We start from the raw sequence: 14,355 nt of genomic DNA on the forward strand, positions 1-14,355 counted from the left end.
AAAGGTATCTAAACTACAATGTAAACAATAAAAATACTTGTTATGGTTTGTGTCTGGATGTCCCCCAAAGCCTAACGCAGTCATGGAGGTGTGCTTTTCAGAGATGCTTGATTCTAGAGATTGTGACTGACTCATTGTTTAGTGCTGGGATTACAGGTGTGAGTGCTATACTCACCCCACAGTCAGTGGCCTACATACAATATAAGGGACAGAGTCTGCTCCTGCTCTCCTCCCCTTTGGCTTTTGTTGCTTTTGCTGTCTTCTCCCATCATGAACTGCTGCCCCTCTGCCATGCCACCCTGCCTTGGAGTCAGCTGATTATGGGCTGAAACCACAAACTGTGAGCTAAATAAACCTTTCTTTCCTTAATATTAGACACTGGGTACTTTGTCTCAGCAGTGAGAGAAAAGTAACTAAGATAATACTAGATAATAAACTGTAGAAAAAAATATTCCTCAGTAAAAACACATATATAAAAAGGGATAGCACTCCCTTCTATATAGGAAGAATCCTATAAAATGTGGGAAAAAAAGAATCAAATATAGATTCATCATTAGATACTTCAAAGCAGTAACTGCTGCAGGCAAGATCCACTAACAGATACTAGCACTAGTGGGCAAGAGTCTGAAGAAAAATAAGTTTTTCATAGTCTCAAAGATATTTTATTATCCACAGAAGAGAAAAGCCAATTTCACAGAACACAATTCACCTTAACCTAGTGATTAAGGTCAACATCATGAACAGCACTGCTGTGAAATTCTGACCAAAGCCACTTATCTTCAGTCCAAAGAGAACACAAATCCTAAATGAGGGATATCTGACAAAGTATCAATACTTAAAACTATCAAGGTAAATAAAGAAAGACTGCCAAAGTGTGAAGAAGACTAAGAGGGAATAAGCTGCAAATACAATATGGATTTCAGGATTGGAAAGAGAAAAAGGACATAGAGGGAAGACAGGTGAAATTTAAATAATTTCCTGGTTTTCAGAGATATACAATGGAAGTAGAAGACATTAACAGGGATGGCTGTGCTAAGAGTTCATGGAAATTCTGTTGTGACAATTACAAGCAAAGGCTGGTGGACAAACGGACTGACCAACCTGATCATAAATGAGGCAGAGAAAGTAAGTCCACAGAGTCAGTAGCTCCAGTGAAAAACAATGGACCAGGACAGCAGTGCTAACCTGAAGAAAAGTCCACAACTATTGTGAACTGCAAAAATAGTGTGGGATTTTACTTCAAAAGTGACTCTTTATGTATAGCAGGTTAGAGCTAGAAAACAAATCTAGTGCAGCACTTGCCATATTTGAAACAATTGAATCTGGAGCCATTTTGGTAAAGTCTTAGTGTTTTTGGGAAAGACTAAGCCACAGAACAACTACAGATTTTCAGGGTTTCCAGTATCATTTTATCACAAAAACTTGGTGAGAGACTGCCACAAGACACAGTCAGTGAAGGTGCAGGCTAGATATAGTCCACAGAGAGGTTTAAGATCAGGCTATGAAGGAAAGGGAGCTCTACCCTCTATGGTAAGAAGTCATGGTAGGTGAAGCTTTCAGAAGAAGCTGGATCTGAAAGTGCTGGCACTGAGTCCAGCAGTCTGCTTGAATTCCACCCTGTTGCCTACAGCCAGGATTACCACATCCAGCACTACTAAAGTGAGAAAGGACATAACCTGGCCTGAATGGTTGCCACAGTCCGGGGTTGATATACAGATGGGCTTCTGGTGTTGGCAGGTAGGTATTTTTCACAAACCCATTAAACATAAAGCTATGGAGACAAAACCATGACTTACTGGATTCCAAGTCTGGACATCCTGGGGGAAAAAAACCACTCATTTGAAAATACAGAGTAATTTTTTTATTCATTTTACAAAATTCATTGGTTTGGGAGGGTTTATAGTTTTTTCCTCTTTTTTTCTAACTTTTACTTTATTTTGCTATTTTTTTCTTTCTTCACGTTCTTTTCTGCTATTTTATCTAATTCTTTTCTTTTACTTTCACTTTTCAGTAGAATTCTTTATCTTACTTTTCTTTCTTCTCACTTTTCCAATGTTCAATTTTTCAAATTTTAATTTTTTCATTCTAAATCTGTGTCTTCATCAGTATAACTATAAACTTGATCAGTCTTTAAAGTAAACTCTGTGCTACTACTAATAAATTCTTTTTTGTTATTAGTGGAGGGACAGTCATTACATTTAGTACCATGTTTTCCCAAAAATAGAGCCAAATGGGAAAATAATCAGTCTGGAAAAGCTAGGGATTACAGACAGCAAATATCTACCTTCTTTGCCCAACATTAAGACCTAGCTGGAAAAATAATCAGCCTTGAAAACTAGAGATCAAAATGTCAGCCCCAATCAGCTTATCCTTGCATTACCTGCCTTACAAAGTAGCTACTGAGTGGGCTGGGGATTTAGCTCAGTGGCATAAGCGCCTGCCTGGCAAGCATGAGGTTGTGAGTTTGATCCCCAGCACACACACAAAAAAAGTAGCTACTGAGCAAGAGTATAGTGATGGCAGGTTAAGCAAAGATAGGCTAATTGGGGCTGACACTTTTTGATTTCTAGTTTTCCTAGGGTGGTTAGCCTGCGTACAATATGAGGAAGGGACAGAGGATGGCTCTTTCCCTCTTTTGCTCTTATTGCTTTTGTTGTCCTCTGCCCCCTTCAACTGTTGCCCCTTAGCCATGCCACCTTGCCTTGTAATCAGATGGTTATCTGATTACAGACCGAAACCTCCACAAACTGTAATCTAAATAAATCTTCCTTTCCTTAATTTTGGACATCAGGTATTTTGTCTATTGCTTAACAGTAGGACAGAAAGACTCCTTGATCCACTTAAAAACTGTTACCTACTCAGTGTTAGATCTCCACCTGACCCCCTAGCTTAGTCTTCATGACTTTATGTTTTCTGAATACTATAGGGATTTTAGACTGATAAACTAAGAGAGGCTTTATTGTGAGGTCACCACTCACATTGGCAAATAGCAGTAAGGTCAGTCTATCCTTAACAGGCTTGTGGCCAGACATTTTCTTCTCTTCCTGGGTAATGTATGTTCTCCTAGGCATTTTTTTAGAGCAAAGGTCAGTTTCATCTCAGCTGAAAACTTGAAAGCCAAAGCCATTTCTCTGTGTCATTGTTTTGAAATGGTACATGTAATTTTTAGCAGCTCTTTTATCAGCTCTGGTTGCTCCATCAGGACCTCCAGCTCTCACTTTAAAATTGTGAAACCATCTCTTACTGGCATGAAATCTTTCACATTATCACTCGTTGATGGATTATCCTCTACAAGATCTGATTTATAACACAAGCTTTTTCATAAATTACACACTCAGATAGGCCATAATCTGCCATCTTCCTTTTGTTTGTACACACTAATAACAGCTTTTCTACCTTGTCTAATATTGTGGAGACTAATTTGAGTAAAACCTTCAGCATGTTAATTTCCTTTTATTGTGTTGGGGTTTTTTTGGAGATAGGACCTCATTGGGTAGTCCAAGCTGGCCTTGAACTCATGATAATCCTTTTGCCTCAGCCTCTAGAGTGCTGGGCCTACAGGTGTGCACCACAATGCCCAGCAATGCTAGCTTTCTTATACAGATCTTATACAAATCTTTTTTTTTTTTTTTGTCTTTTTCATTTTTATCGGTACCAGGGATCGAACTCATGACCGCACACTTGCAAGGCAGGTGCTTATGCCGCTGAGCTAAATCCCTGGCCCTCTCTGTAAGATTATTGAGACAGTGGATTTCAACATGCTGTATGTATTAGTGAGATCAGTCACACAAACACTACTCTCATATTTCTCTATAATTTTCTTCTTTTTGATTGTGATTGCTTTCTTTCCTTTCCTTTCCTCCCTTAGCTTCTTTTCTAGCATGTTTGGGGCCATTTTGATAGTAGTAATTGTAGGGATTATATAAAGCACTGACTGAAATCGTGTTCACAAACATAAACATCTGGGCTTAGACTGATGCTTATGCTTATAGACACATACACTTTTCTGGCATCAAGAGTCTGTTTACAATCACGTAAGTGGTCAGCATTCAGGTCATAACTCAAGATTCTGGTCATAAGTTTAACCTAAAATTGAGGTCACGACCCAAATATTTCATATGTGGTGGCCTTCAAACTTCCTAGTACAAAGCATAGTATCTAAGGGACATGATAATTCTTTTGCTGTGGGTCAACTGCTCAAGAGAAAGAAATGCTCAGACTTAAGTAACAGCATCTAAAGAGGCAGGCTGACAAAAGCCACTGGTAGAATGACGCAGTTTATCAGTGACAAAGTGGTTGCCTTTTTTTCAGAAAGAAAGTGAGTAAAAACATCTATTACATTTATCACAGAACTCTCTAGTACACTTATACCCATAGCCAATATATTTGTAAAATTCATCAAATATTAATAAGGCTATCAGATGTAAGATTCAAATTACAAAAAATATTCAGTTACAGTTATACATAAGAATTCAACCATGTCATTTTTATTTCTGAATTCCTCTACTTAATAAAATATGTTCAGTCAAACATCATTATTTCTCCCTTTATTTCTTACTCCCTTATTCTACTTCTTACTGGTTTTGAGAATAAACCTTAGTTTCATGTAGCCACGTAACATCACAGTGTAATTCCTCTATACATTTTTTCAAGGCTTTGTGAAGCAGTGTGTTACATCAAGCCTATTCCACTACAGACTTCCATTTTTTCCTCCATGCCACATAAACACTCTGAGCAAATGATTAATTTGCAAGGGTAATGAGGCATTCACCTTCAATATTAGGTTCAGTAATCTAGCCAAAAACAAAAAATCTGCTTAACTTACCGAATTGGCAATGGCGTGAATGACTCTTGAAAATCCTACAGCATCATTTAGTTCCTCCTGATTAAAAAAAAAAAAAAACTATTGATGTACATACCTATATTCTTTATTTGAATGAACTAAAAAGCACTGAAAATGTGTATCAAATTAGACAGCTTTAGTGTCATATACATTGTACCTAATATCCTGTATAACTGCCTCTAAAATGATCTACATGCTCACCATTCTTCCATTTTAGTAAGTGGAATAAACAGGCGAAACATTATTTATTAGGTACTAAAATAACAGTGTCTACAGCTTATCCACAAATTCATATAATTTGTTGAAATTTCCAAGTCCATCAAGATGTCTTTTTTTAAAAATCAATTTAAAAAGAAAACTTTAAAAAGTGGCCACCTGCTAGCTAAACTCAATGATGCATAACATTCTGAGGAAACCTATCCGGGAGTCGATTCAGAATATTTTTTCTCTTGACAACTGCATTTTTTCCAAATTTTTTAGGCAACAGCTTTCTGAGATTCATTCCCACTCATTTTCTTCTCTATTTTATTCACAGGCGTATTAAAGAGGTTTAGGATCTTTCTGACCATGTCCTTAACTCTAAGCCCTATGCAAACACTGCCCCTTCCCCAGCTTGTTACAGCTAGCTTGCTTAAATGCTCACTGGTTCTAGTTTAACTAGCAAGTACTCCCAAGTTCTCTGCTCTCTGGCTTCAACTTTATTGAAACTGCTTACTTCCTTAAAACAACCTCAAAGGCTAACAAGTATTGAAGAGGATGTGCAGAAATTGGAATGCTGTGTACTGTTTATGCCGCTGCTATGGAAGACAGTGTGAAGCTTTCTCAAAAAAAAAATTGCACACTCATGACTCATGTTCATAGCATTATTATTCTAAATAACCAACTGAAGTAAATTATCCATCAACAATGAATGGATACGAAAAATGTGGTGTTTCTCTATGATGGAACATTAGTGCATTTTAAATAGGAAGGAAATTCAGACACATGCTATTACATGAATGAAATCTCAATGACACTGAACTAAGAGAAATAAGCCAGTCAAACTGTATGTCACTTATATAAGGTACTCAACTAGCTAAGTTCAAAGAAAGCAGAATGACAGTTGCCAGGGCAGGGAGAGAGAGAATTCTTTAATGGATAGAGTAATAGCCTTACCTCACGAAAACAGTTCTGCAGAGATGATGGTGATGGTTGTAAAGTAATGTGAATATACTTAATGCCACTGAACTGCACACTTTAAAACAATCTTAAGTTGATACGGTTTGTGTTCTGTGTATTTTGTCACAATTAAAGAGTCTTAAAACTGTATCAACAGGGGCAAGGGATTTAGCTCAGCGGCATAAGTGCCTGCCTTGCAAGTGTGTGGTCCTGAGTTCAATCCCCGCTACCGATAAAAAAGAAAAGATTAAAAAAAAAAAACTGTATCAACAATGACAAACTACTCTCAGGGTTCAACCCAATGGCCATGACTCAATTCTTACCCTCACCTCTCACGAGCCTCCAGCATGACTGGCCACCCATCATCAGACATAGCTGTGTGTCATCATGACCTTGGGGCCCCTTTGGCCTGCCTCTGCCTCTCAACTACACACCAAGTCCTCAGTACTGTACTGAAAGTCTTCCTCTCATTCCTCATGCATGCTGCAGTTGCTATGAGCCAGTCCCCATATCTCTGTCAATAACAACCATGCCTGGCTCTTACCTCTCTCCTAGAGTGACAAATCTATCAACAGGACATACTCCTTGGTTATCCCAAAGACATCTAACCTCATAAGGTCAAAGGCGGATTGCAACACCTTTTTGCACAAAGGGGAATAATCCCACCATGGTGTCCTAATGACCCTGCAAAGACCAGCTGGCAGAATGCCTTACAAGGAGGAGGGAAGTAGAGGCTGCCTCAGGCCATCTCCCATTCACTTCTGGGAGGCTGTCCAGAAACATTTCCTTATGGCCTCTGCAGTTCCAAGTTCCAGGCAGGTGTGGGGCTTCATTCTTCAACACCCCACGCTACACAGGGCTGCAGAATACAAAAGCACTGCGTTGTAGTGTGGAATTCACTCCTCAGTAATGGGGTAGGTACCCCATACTCAATCTGGCCCTTTTGTTTCAGTGTTACCCTTTTAAAGCACAGTCAAGGACCACAGGCTGCTGACTTGTTTCACTAATCTTTCTTTCATCATATAGACAGTAAGTTGTCTAAATCTGAAGGTTTGTTGTACCTTTACCAGCAGTATCATCAGAACTGGTTCTACATTAAATATGTATGTGCTTGACACCTACCATCCCCAGCCCATTCCTGATTGCCCCATTTATGTCTGCTATCAGGATCACTCAGCACATCCCATCTATTTGAACTCACCATAATCTACCCAGTTGTTCAATTTCTAGCTGGAACATCTTCCTTCTCCCTTCCTCTTTCATCATGCACACCCAATCACAAATTCTGCTCATTCTACTTTCCAAGTCTCTGCAGAGTCTATCCATGCTACTAACTCTCCCGTCTTGATCACTGATGTCTCCAGCCAGGTCACCACTCAGCTCAACCAGTCTTACTCACTCCAACCTACTCTGCATACAATGGCCAGGTTGATGTTGTTATTAACAAGGCACATAGGACCACATCATCCTAATCAAGTCAGATTACATGTTCTGAATTATGTGGCATTAGACATGGCAACATTAGTTAATGGGCAGTAAAGCTCAGGGACATACCACCTGAGTGGTCTTCAAGAATAAATTCTTAAAAACAAAACGAAAAAGAATAAATTCTTTTGCTGTTGTGCCAGGATTGGGGGATTGAACCCTGAGCCTGAAACATGTTAGGTTAAGTGCTCTAGTGCTGAGCCACAGCTCAAAACCCAAGAATATTTTCTTCGACACAATTTCATTGAAGTAGAGATTGGCTGACCAGATGTCAGCCTCACTTTGGCGGCTATTTCTAATGTTTAGGTTTAACCTTCCCTTTTTCAGTTCACACTTTTCTACCAATTCATTTTGCCTATGGTACAAAACTATTCATTAAATTGAATGCAACATATGATCCAGAAATACACAGAAAGGAATACATGAGTATGCTGCCATTTCTAACTCAAAGGCACACAGTCTATTACCTGTTCTTTAGCATGTTTCTGTTGCTCTCTTCTTTTACGTTCTTCTTCATTCACCTTGCTGATAACTATGTATCGCTCCTTCTAAAAGACAGCACATAAACAATTTTCTGGAAAAAACTTGATCCAAAAGTCAAAATTCTACTTCCATTAAAAATTATAATAATCTTTACCAAGACATGGTGGCATGGTGGCTGTGATCCCAGCACTCAGGGGCTGAGGCAGGAGGATCGCTGGGAGTTCGAGGCCAGCCCCCTGGACTACACAGTGAATTTAAGGCTAGCCTGAACTACACAGCGAGACCCTGTCTCAAAGAAAAAAAATTTTTAAATTTTTACTATTACACAGTCTCTCATGGGCCATGTCCAACAGAAAATATTTCAAAATATCACTGATGTTGAGATGATGCTCTACAAATCAAAATTCTGTTTCCATGATATTATTAATTCTAACTAACAGATGTAAGCTGAAAATATCCACAAGCTATGAGAAAAAGGTAAGTGATTTTATCATTCTCTCTCATACTAGGGATTAACCCAGAGTATTCACACTGAGATACATCCACAGCCCATTTTGTAATTTTTTATTTTTAGACAGAGTTCCCACTAAATTGGTCCTAAGTTGCCATAGTTAGTCTTCTATTCCCCTGCCTCAGCCTCCTAGAGTGCAAGAATTACAGGTATGCACTACCATGACTGGCTATGAATTTTTAAACAGCTTTAAAGTAAAATTTCTACATCATATTTTGTGGACACGAGAAAAAAAACTGGAATTTCTTCGGGTTATGTGCTTTCTTTCTCATATATTATACTTTGTACCCATTAAACATAATACAAAGCTCTCTATATCAAAGTTTGAGGCTTACCTTCCAACAAAATTGGTTTTAAGTCCATTCTGTAGTCATGAGCAATTGGGTTGTTTCCAACGTCTAACTATTACAAAGTCTGCTGCTATAAACAAGGGGGCACATATAGCGCTATGGCGTGATGTTTTCAATTCTACTGGGAAAATACCCAAGAGGGAAATAGCTGGATTGAATGGGACCTCAAAACCTACGAATTTTTGAGGAATCCTAGGATTTTTGAGGAATCTCCACAGCGGTTGTACCATTCTATAAGTTATACAATCTCTAATTTGATATATGATTTCAGAGAAAGAACCAAATTAAAATAATTCTATAATTTTGCAAAAGGAACCTGCCACCAGCCACCATCACCAATCACAGTTCTGTCAGTATACTTTGTGGATATTTCTGGCAGCTATGCTAAGGACTCCTGCCAATACAACATAAAGCCATTTTGTTCATGGGTAGCATTACAATTTTCTACTATAGGAAGAACATAAATTAACATCTGTATAATTCAAGTTTGCAAAGCATTTTATCCACTGAATCACCATAAAAAAGTAGTGAGAGTACAGATCTTCATCATCTTGTTCAACCTCAGGATATAAATGAGGAAGATGAGGTTGAAATGACCTGCAGAAGCTCATCAGTTCACAGGTGGTAGCCAGGCTGTAAACTCTGATTTTCAACACATTATTGTATATGTTTAATGTTAGGTCTGAATAATTCCTGAGGTTACCTTTTCAGTTTCTAAAGTCTCAATGTGAATGCCTTTGGGATACCTAAAAAAAAAAAAAAAAAAAAAAAAAAAAAAAAAAAAAAGAAAAGAAAATGTTTTATCAATAAAGGAGTCACTAACAGTTAAAACCCAAGATACTTAAAAAGCAACTATATAGCTATACACTAAATTTAAAAACATGAAATAGAGCTGGGCATGGTGACACAAATCTGTAGTCATAGTACTTGGGATTCTAAGGCAAGAGGGTGCCTGCAAGGTTTTGTTATGTTTGTGTGTGTGTGTGTGTGTGTGTGTGTGTGTGTGTGTGTGTGTGTTTGTTTTTGATACCAGGGATCTAACTCACACCTTCCTGCTTGCCTGACAGGCACTTGTCTGCTGAGCTAAACCCTTGGTCCCTGCAGTTCAGGCTGGCTTTGACTCACTCTGTAGCCTAGGTTGGCCTCAAACTGCAGTGATTCTACTCAGCCTCAGAGTGCTGGGATTACAGGCATGCACCACCATGCCCAGCTGTCTTTTTTTTTTTTTTTATTCCTCCAAGTCTGAGGCCAACCTAGATTACATAGGGAACTCAAGGCCTGGCTGAACTACAAATGCAAAAACTTGCCTCAAAACAAAGCAAAAACTGCTGGGAATTTAGCTCAGTGGCTTAAGCGCCTGCCCGGCAAGCACAAGGTCACAAATTTAATCCCAGGTACCAAAAGAGGGAAAAAAAAAAAAACATAAACAACAACAAAAAACATGAAATAGGCTAGGGATTTTGCTCAGTGGTATGTCTAGTGTGCATAAGGCCCTATGTTTAATACCTAGTAGCTAAAAAAAGAAGAGAAAACATTATCATTGAGTGAACTTTTACAACAGGCTATTTTATAACATTCAGCTGCCCAGTACTTCTCAAATCTTGTTCTTAACTGCAAAGGAATGTATTAATTTCAAATTAGTCTTTTTTAGGGCTTAAGCATTTTCTAAAATGTACTGTATCTTTTCAAAATTTTTATTTTTGCTGGGCATGCCTATAACCCCAGTACTCAAGAGGCTGAGGCAGGATTGTTGTCTGAGGGCAGCTTATACTATACAGCAAGACCCTATCTCAAAAACCCAAAAAATTCTCCATTCTTTTTACAACGTCTCCCCTACCTGCTTCACCCTGTTCTTCCATCTATTGGTCCCTTGCCCATTTGCAAAGAGATATATTACTCTCTTAATATAATCAAGTTATTGCCACACAGTGAAATCCTGCTTACGAATATAATACCTATTTCCTAACTGAGTCTCTGAAGGTTGCTTTACTTTTCACAGGGCATACAAAGGACAATCGAAGGTGACTAGCTCTGCTGTGTTTGACCTGGAGGTTTGTATGAGTCAAGAAGAGAAATCTGAGCACACACAGAGTACGGTGTAAGGGTACCACAACAAGAAAGGAGCCTGTGCAAACTAGACAATGACTCTTTCCTGTTTTGTTTAAAATATATTCCCAGAATACATGTCACTGGCAGATTCTAATAGAAGAAAATGCAACCCAAAGTCAAATGCAGTTGCAGACATCATATTGTCTCCTTAGTGTAAAAAATTGACAGGGTAATTAAGATATAAAAAGTATAATAGATATAGTGAAAGGATAAGAAACTGCTCAAAAGGAAAGAGCTGGAATGAGGGAAAGGAGAAAAGAAGGAAGGGAAAAGAAAAAAAATATGGATATATATATATATATATGGAAGATAACTAAGACAATTACACTATTAATTTCTACTAATTCTTTGAAAAGAAACTGTTTATGCTTATACTTTTTGACCAATTATTCATGCCTAAATTTTATAATCTGAACAAGTACTGTGAAAATAACAATATACGTTATATCAACCACTGTCAATTTCCTATTATCTTATTCTGAAACTCTGTCATTGTTTTTATTATATTTTTTTCCTCCTTAAAATAAAAGAAAAAATCCTAGGTCCCCCACAGAGATTTCACATACAACACAAACACTTACTTCCAGCTTAGAGTTTGATAAATTAGTTTTCTTTGAAACCTATAAAAACAAGAGAAAAAGCATTCATTTGGGGCCATTAAAAGTAAACTCTAACTGATCAAACACAGCTTGGGAAAGGTTTAATTTAAAAAGGACTCTTCTTTAGAACACTCATGGAACATGCAAACAAAACTAGATAGGATTTTTGATGTGGAAGAATTACTAATCTCTTGTCTTTATCAAAAATGTTCTTAATATTATGATTTTGCTTTTATAGAAAAGGTAGAATTTCTTATCTAATCAAAATAGTATGTCCTGTAGCTACACGCAGACAGTTTAAAGTAGATGCATTAACACAATGTGTGAAACTTGTCACAAAGTAAATAGAAAGATGTTAAAGGATTGAGTTATGGAAATGCTGATTTTTTTTCTTTTCTTTTTTTTGTCTTTTTCATTTTTATCGGTACCAGGGATCGAACTCATGACTGCCTGCTTGCAAGGCAGGCGCTTACGCCACTGAGCTAAATCCCCAGCCCCTAAATGCTGATTTTTTTAAATGGCAGAAACAAGTTAAAAGGTCAGGAGTAGCCTGACGATGCATCTTTCTTTTCTGAAGGCGTCTTGTGTTAAAACACCCCTGCAAGCCAAGGTAATTATGTCACTCTCAGGGACAACTTGAAGTCAACATTGCATAATAGTTTTTGGAAAAAAAAAAACAAAAAAACAATTTTCCCTCTCTAGAGACAGGACAAAACGTTCATTCAGTGTCTCAATATTATATAATTGTCTTTACTATGTTAATGCTAAAGTCAGTGCATAAATATTGGAAACATATTTATGCTAGAAAGACTATTTATAAAGATGTTTTAAAAGACTAAATGAATGAAATGCCAGAAATCATCTATGTTTAATGAAAAACAAAAACAAACCAAAAAAAATGAACATGTGAAAATGTGCAGGACAACTAACCCGGTACATGGCTCTAAATCCAAGGTCTTGTTTGCTTCACTTTGTAGTAAATCTTCTATTTTCTCTCTAAAGAATTAGAATAAGACCACAACCATAAGTAATTTAAGGAATGAAATTATCAACTAACAAAATAATCATACTCAAAAGCAGTCTAAATACAAGAACATACACGTGCATGTGAGAGGAAGATTTTTTATTTGTTTTTTAGTGCTGGGGACTGAACCCACAGCTTTCTCACTGAGTTCCATTTCCAGCCCTTTTTGTTATTTATTGTGAGAAAGAATTTTATTAAGCTGCTAACTCGCTCAGATTGGGCTCAAACTTGGAATCTTCTTCCTGTCTCAGTCTCTCAGAGTACTAGAATTACAGGTACGCACTACCATGCCCAGCAAGAGCGTATATTTCTTACGTATGTAATTCTTACTTCTGTACATGTAGAACGGTGTAACTCTACCCAATCGTGTTACAACTTTTTAGCTCAAAAACATTAAAAAAAGATTTTGATATAAAATTTAGATGGAGTTATTGTTGCTATTAATGAATTAGTGACAACTTCTCAAGGATACACCTACTCCAGTGATTTAATTTTTACTTTTATAATAAAGCAATTATACTGGCTACTGAACTAAGCAAGACTAGCACTCCTCCAATAGCATGTTTGTCTGTCACTGTTACAAGATCAAAAAAACTTATGGGCTACAACCTGAAAGTATCTCACCTACTGGACATAGCTGTGAAGCCCACTTGCTGAAGTCTCTTGTCTAGTGACAAGGAGCAAATTCAAGTATGGTACACATGACTACAGCTTGCCGTGGCTGCACAGATTCAGCTATGCTATGTTTAGGTCCTGTTATTCATGACATCACACCTATGTGTGTACTTTGTATGCGGCACAGGTATGAATACAAACATCAATCTGGCCCTGACACATATTTGGTTTCACTTCAGAAACTTACACTACTTGGTCAATAAACTTCTTCTGATCCTCAGGAATTGTCACAGGACATTTTGAAGTGTTAGGAGACACATACGCCAGAGCTCCTGCACCATTGGCCTGAGAACGTTTTTCATCATACTGCTCTCTCAACTGTCTTTCTTCTTCCTGATTTAGATATGGAATTCCTATACATAATTTTAAAAAGAATGCATTAGCAAAAGTAATTGTTTCACATAAAATTTTTAAACAAACTGAAGAATGTAATACTCTGGAAAAATACATTCATCTACATTTCAAACAATCAACAGAGAAAGCAGGTGATTTTATAATGTGTCTGTTCATTCACTTTTCTTTCACCAAATACATTATTTGGCACTTGTGCTATGCCAAGCATGTATGAGGCCCTGGCAGCTGATAGGAAACAAGTAAACACATCTCTGTAGTCAAGAAGATTACTTCTGACTGATGATCAGAAAAACTACTGCCAGTGAAATTCTGAAAAACAAGGGCCAGGGCAGTAAACTAGTGTAAGTGCATAGCAGGTGGAAATGGCTTAGACAGTTACAAAAACAGCAAAAAAGCTGCTGTGACCAGAACACAGTGAATAAAAGGGAAATGGTATGACACCATGGTGCAGAGTGAATGGGGTAAGATTATTAGATCCTTATGGGTCCTAGTGGGAAACTAATTTTTTTTTTAGGAGCACTGGGACCCCATGAGATTTCCCATGATAAGAATACTATCTTCCTAGCACATGGGAGGCTGAGGCAGGAGGACTGTTACCAATTTGAGACCAGCCTGGGCTACAAAGTGAGCTGAAGGCAGCCTGAAGTGCATAGCAAGACCCTGTCTCAAAATAAAATAAAAAATTAAAAAAAGAACATTATCTGATTCATGTTTAGAGTCAAGCTGACTGCTGTGGGAATAGACATAGAGAGACCAGTTAGGAG

The 14,355-nt window shown here is 37.7% G+C and overlaps 1 protein-coding gene across 3 annotated transcripts in view; it reads right to left on the minus strand.

Annotated features, from left to right (window-relative positions):
- Parn (poly(A)-specific ribonuclease) overlaps positions 1–14,355 on the minus strand; it is a 157,104-nt gene that overhangs the window by 131,558 nt on the left and 11,191 nt on the right. For all 3 annotated transcript variants that reach the window (XM_003477767.5, XM_063226571.1, XM_063226572.1), the window contains 6 exons: positions 13,425–13,590; positions 12,469–12,534; positions 11,521–11,559; positions 9,534–9,576; positions 7,954–8,034; positions 4,826–4,882 (listed from right to left, as the gene is read on the minus strand). In XM_003477767.5, coding sequence (XP_003477815.1) covers positions 4,826–4,882; positions 7,954–8,034; positions 9,534–9,576; positions 11,521–11,559; positions 12,469–12,534; positions 13,425–13,590 — 452 coding nt within the window. The remainder of the gene's footprint in view (positions 1–4,825; positions 4,883–7,953; positions 8,035–9,533; positions 9,577–11,520; positions 11,560–12,468; positions 12,535–13,424; positions 13,591–14,355) is intronic.

The sequence above is a fragment of the Cavia porcellus genome, unplaced genomic scaffold (assembly GCF_034190915.1).
Source record: "Cavia porcellus strain 051 isolate PalLab524CR breed Dunkin Hartley unplaced genomic scaffold, mCavPor4.1 scaffold_16, whole genome shotgun sequence".
Taxonomy (NCBI): domain Eukaryota; kingdom Metazoa; phylum Chordata; class Mammalia; order Rodentia; family Caviidae; genus Cavia; species Cavia porcellus.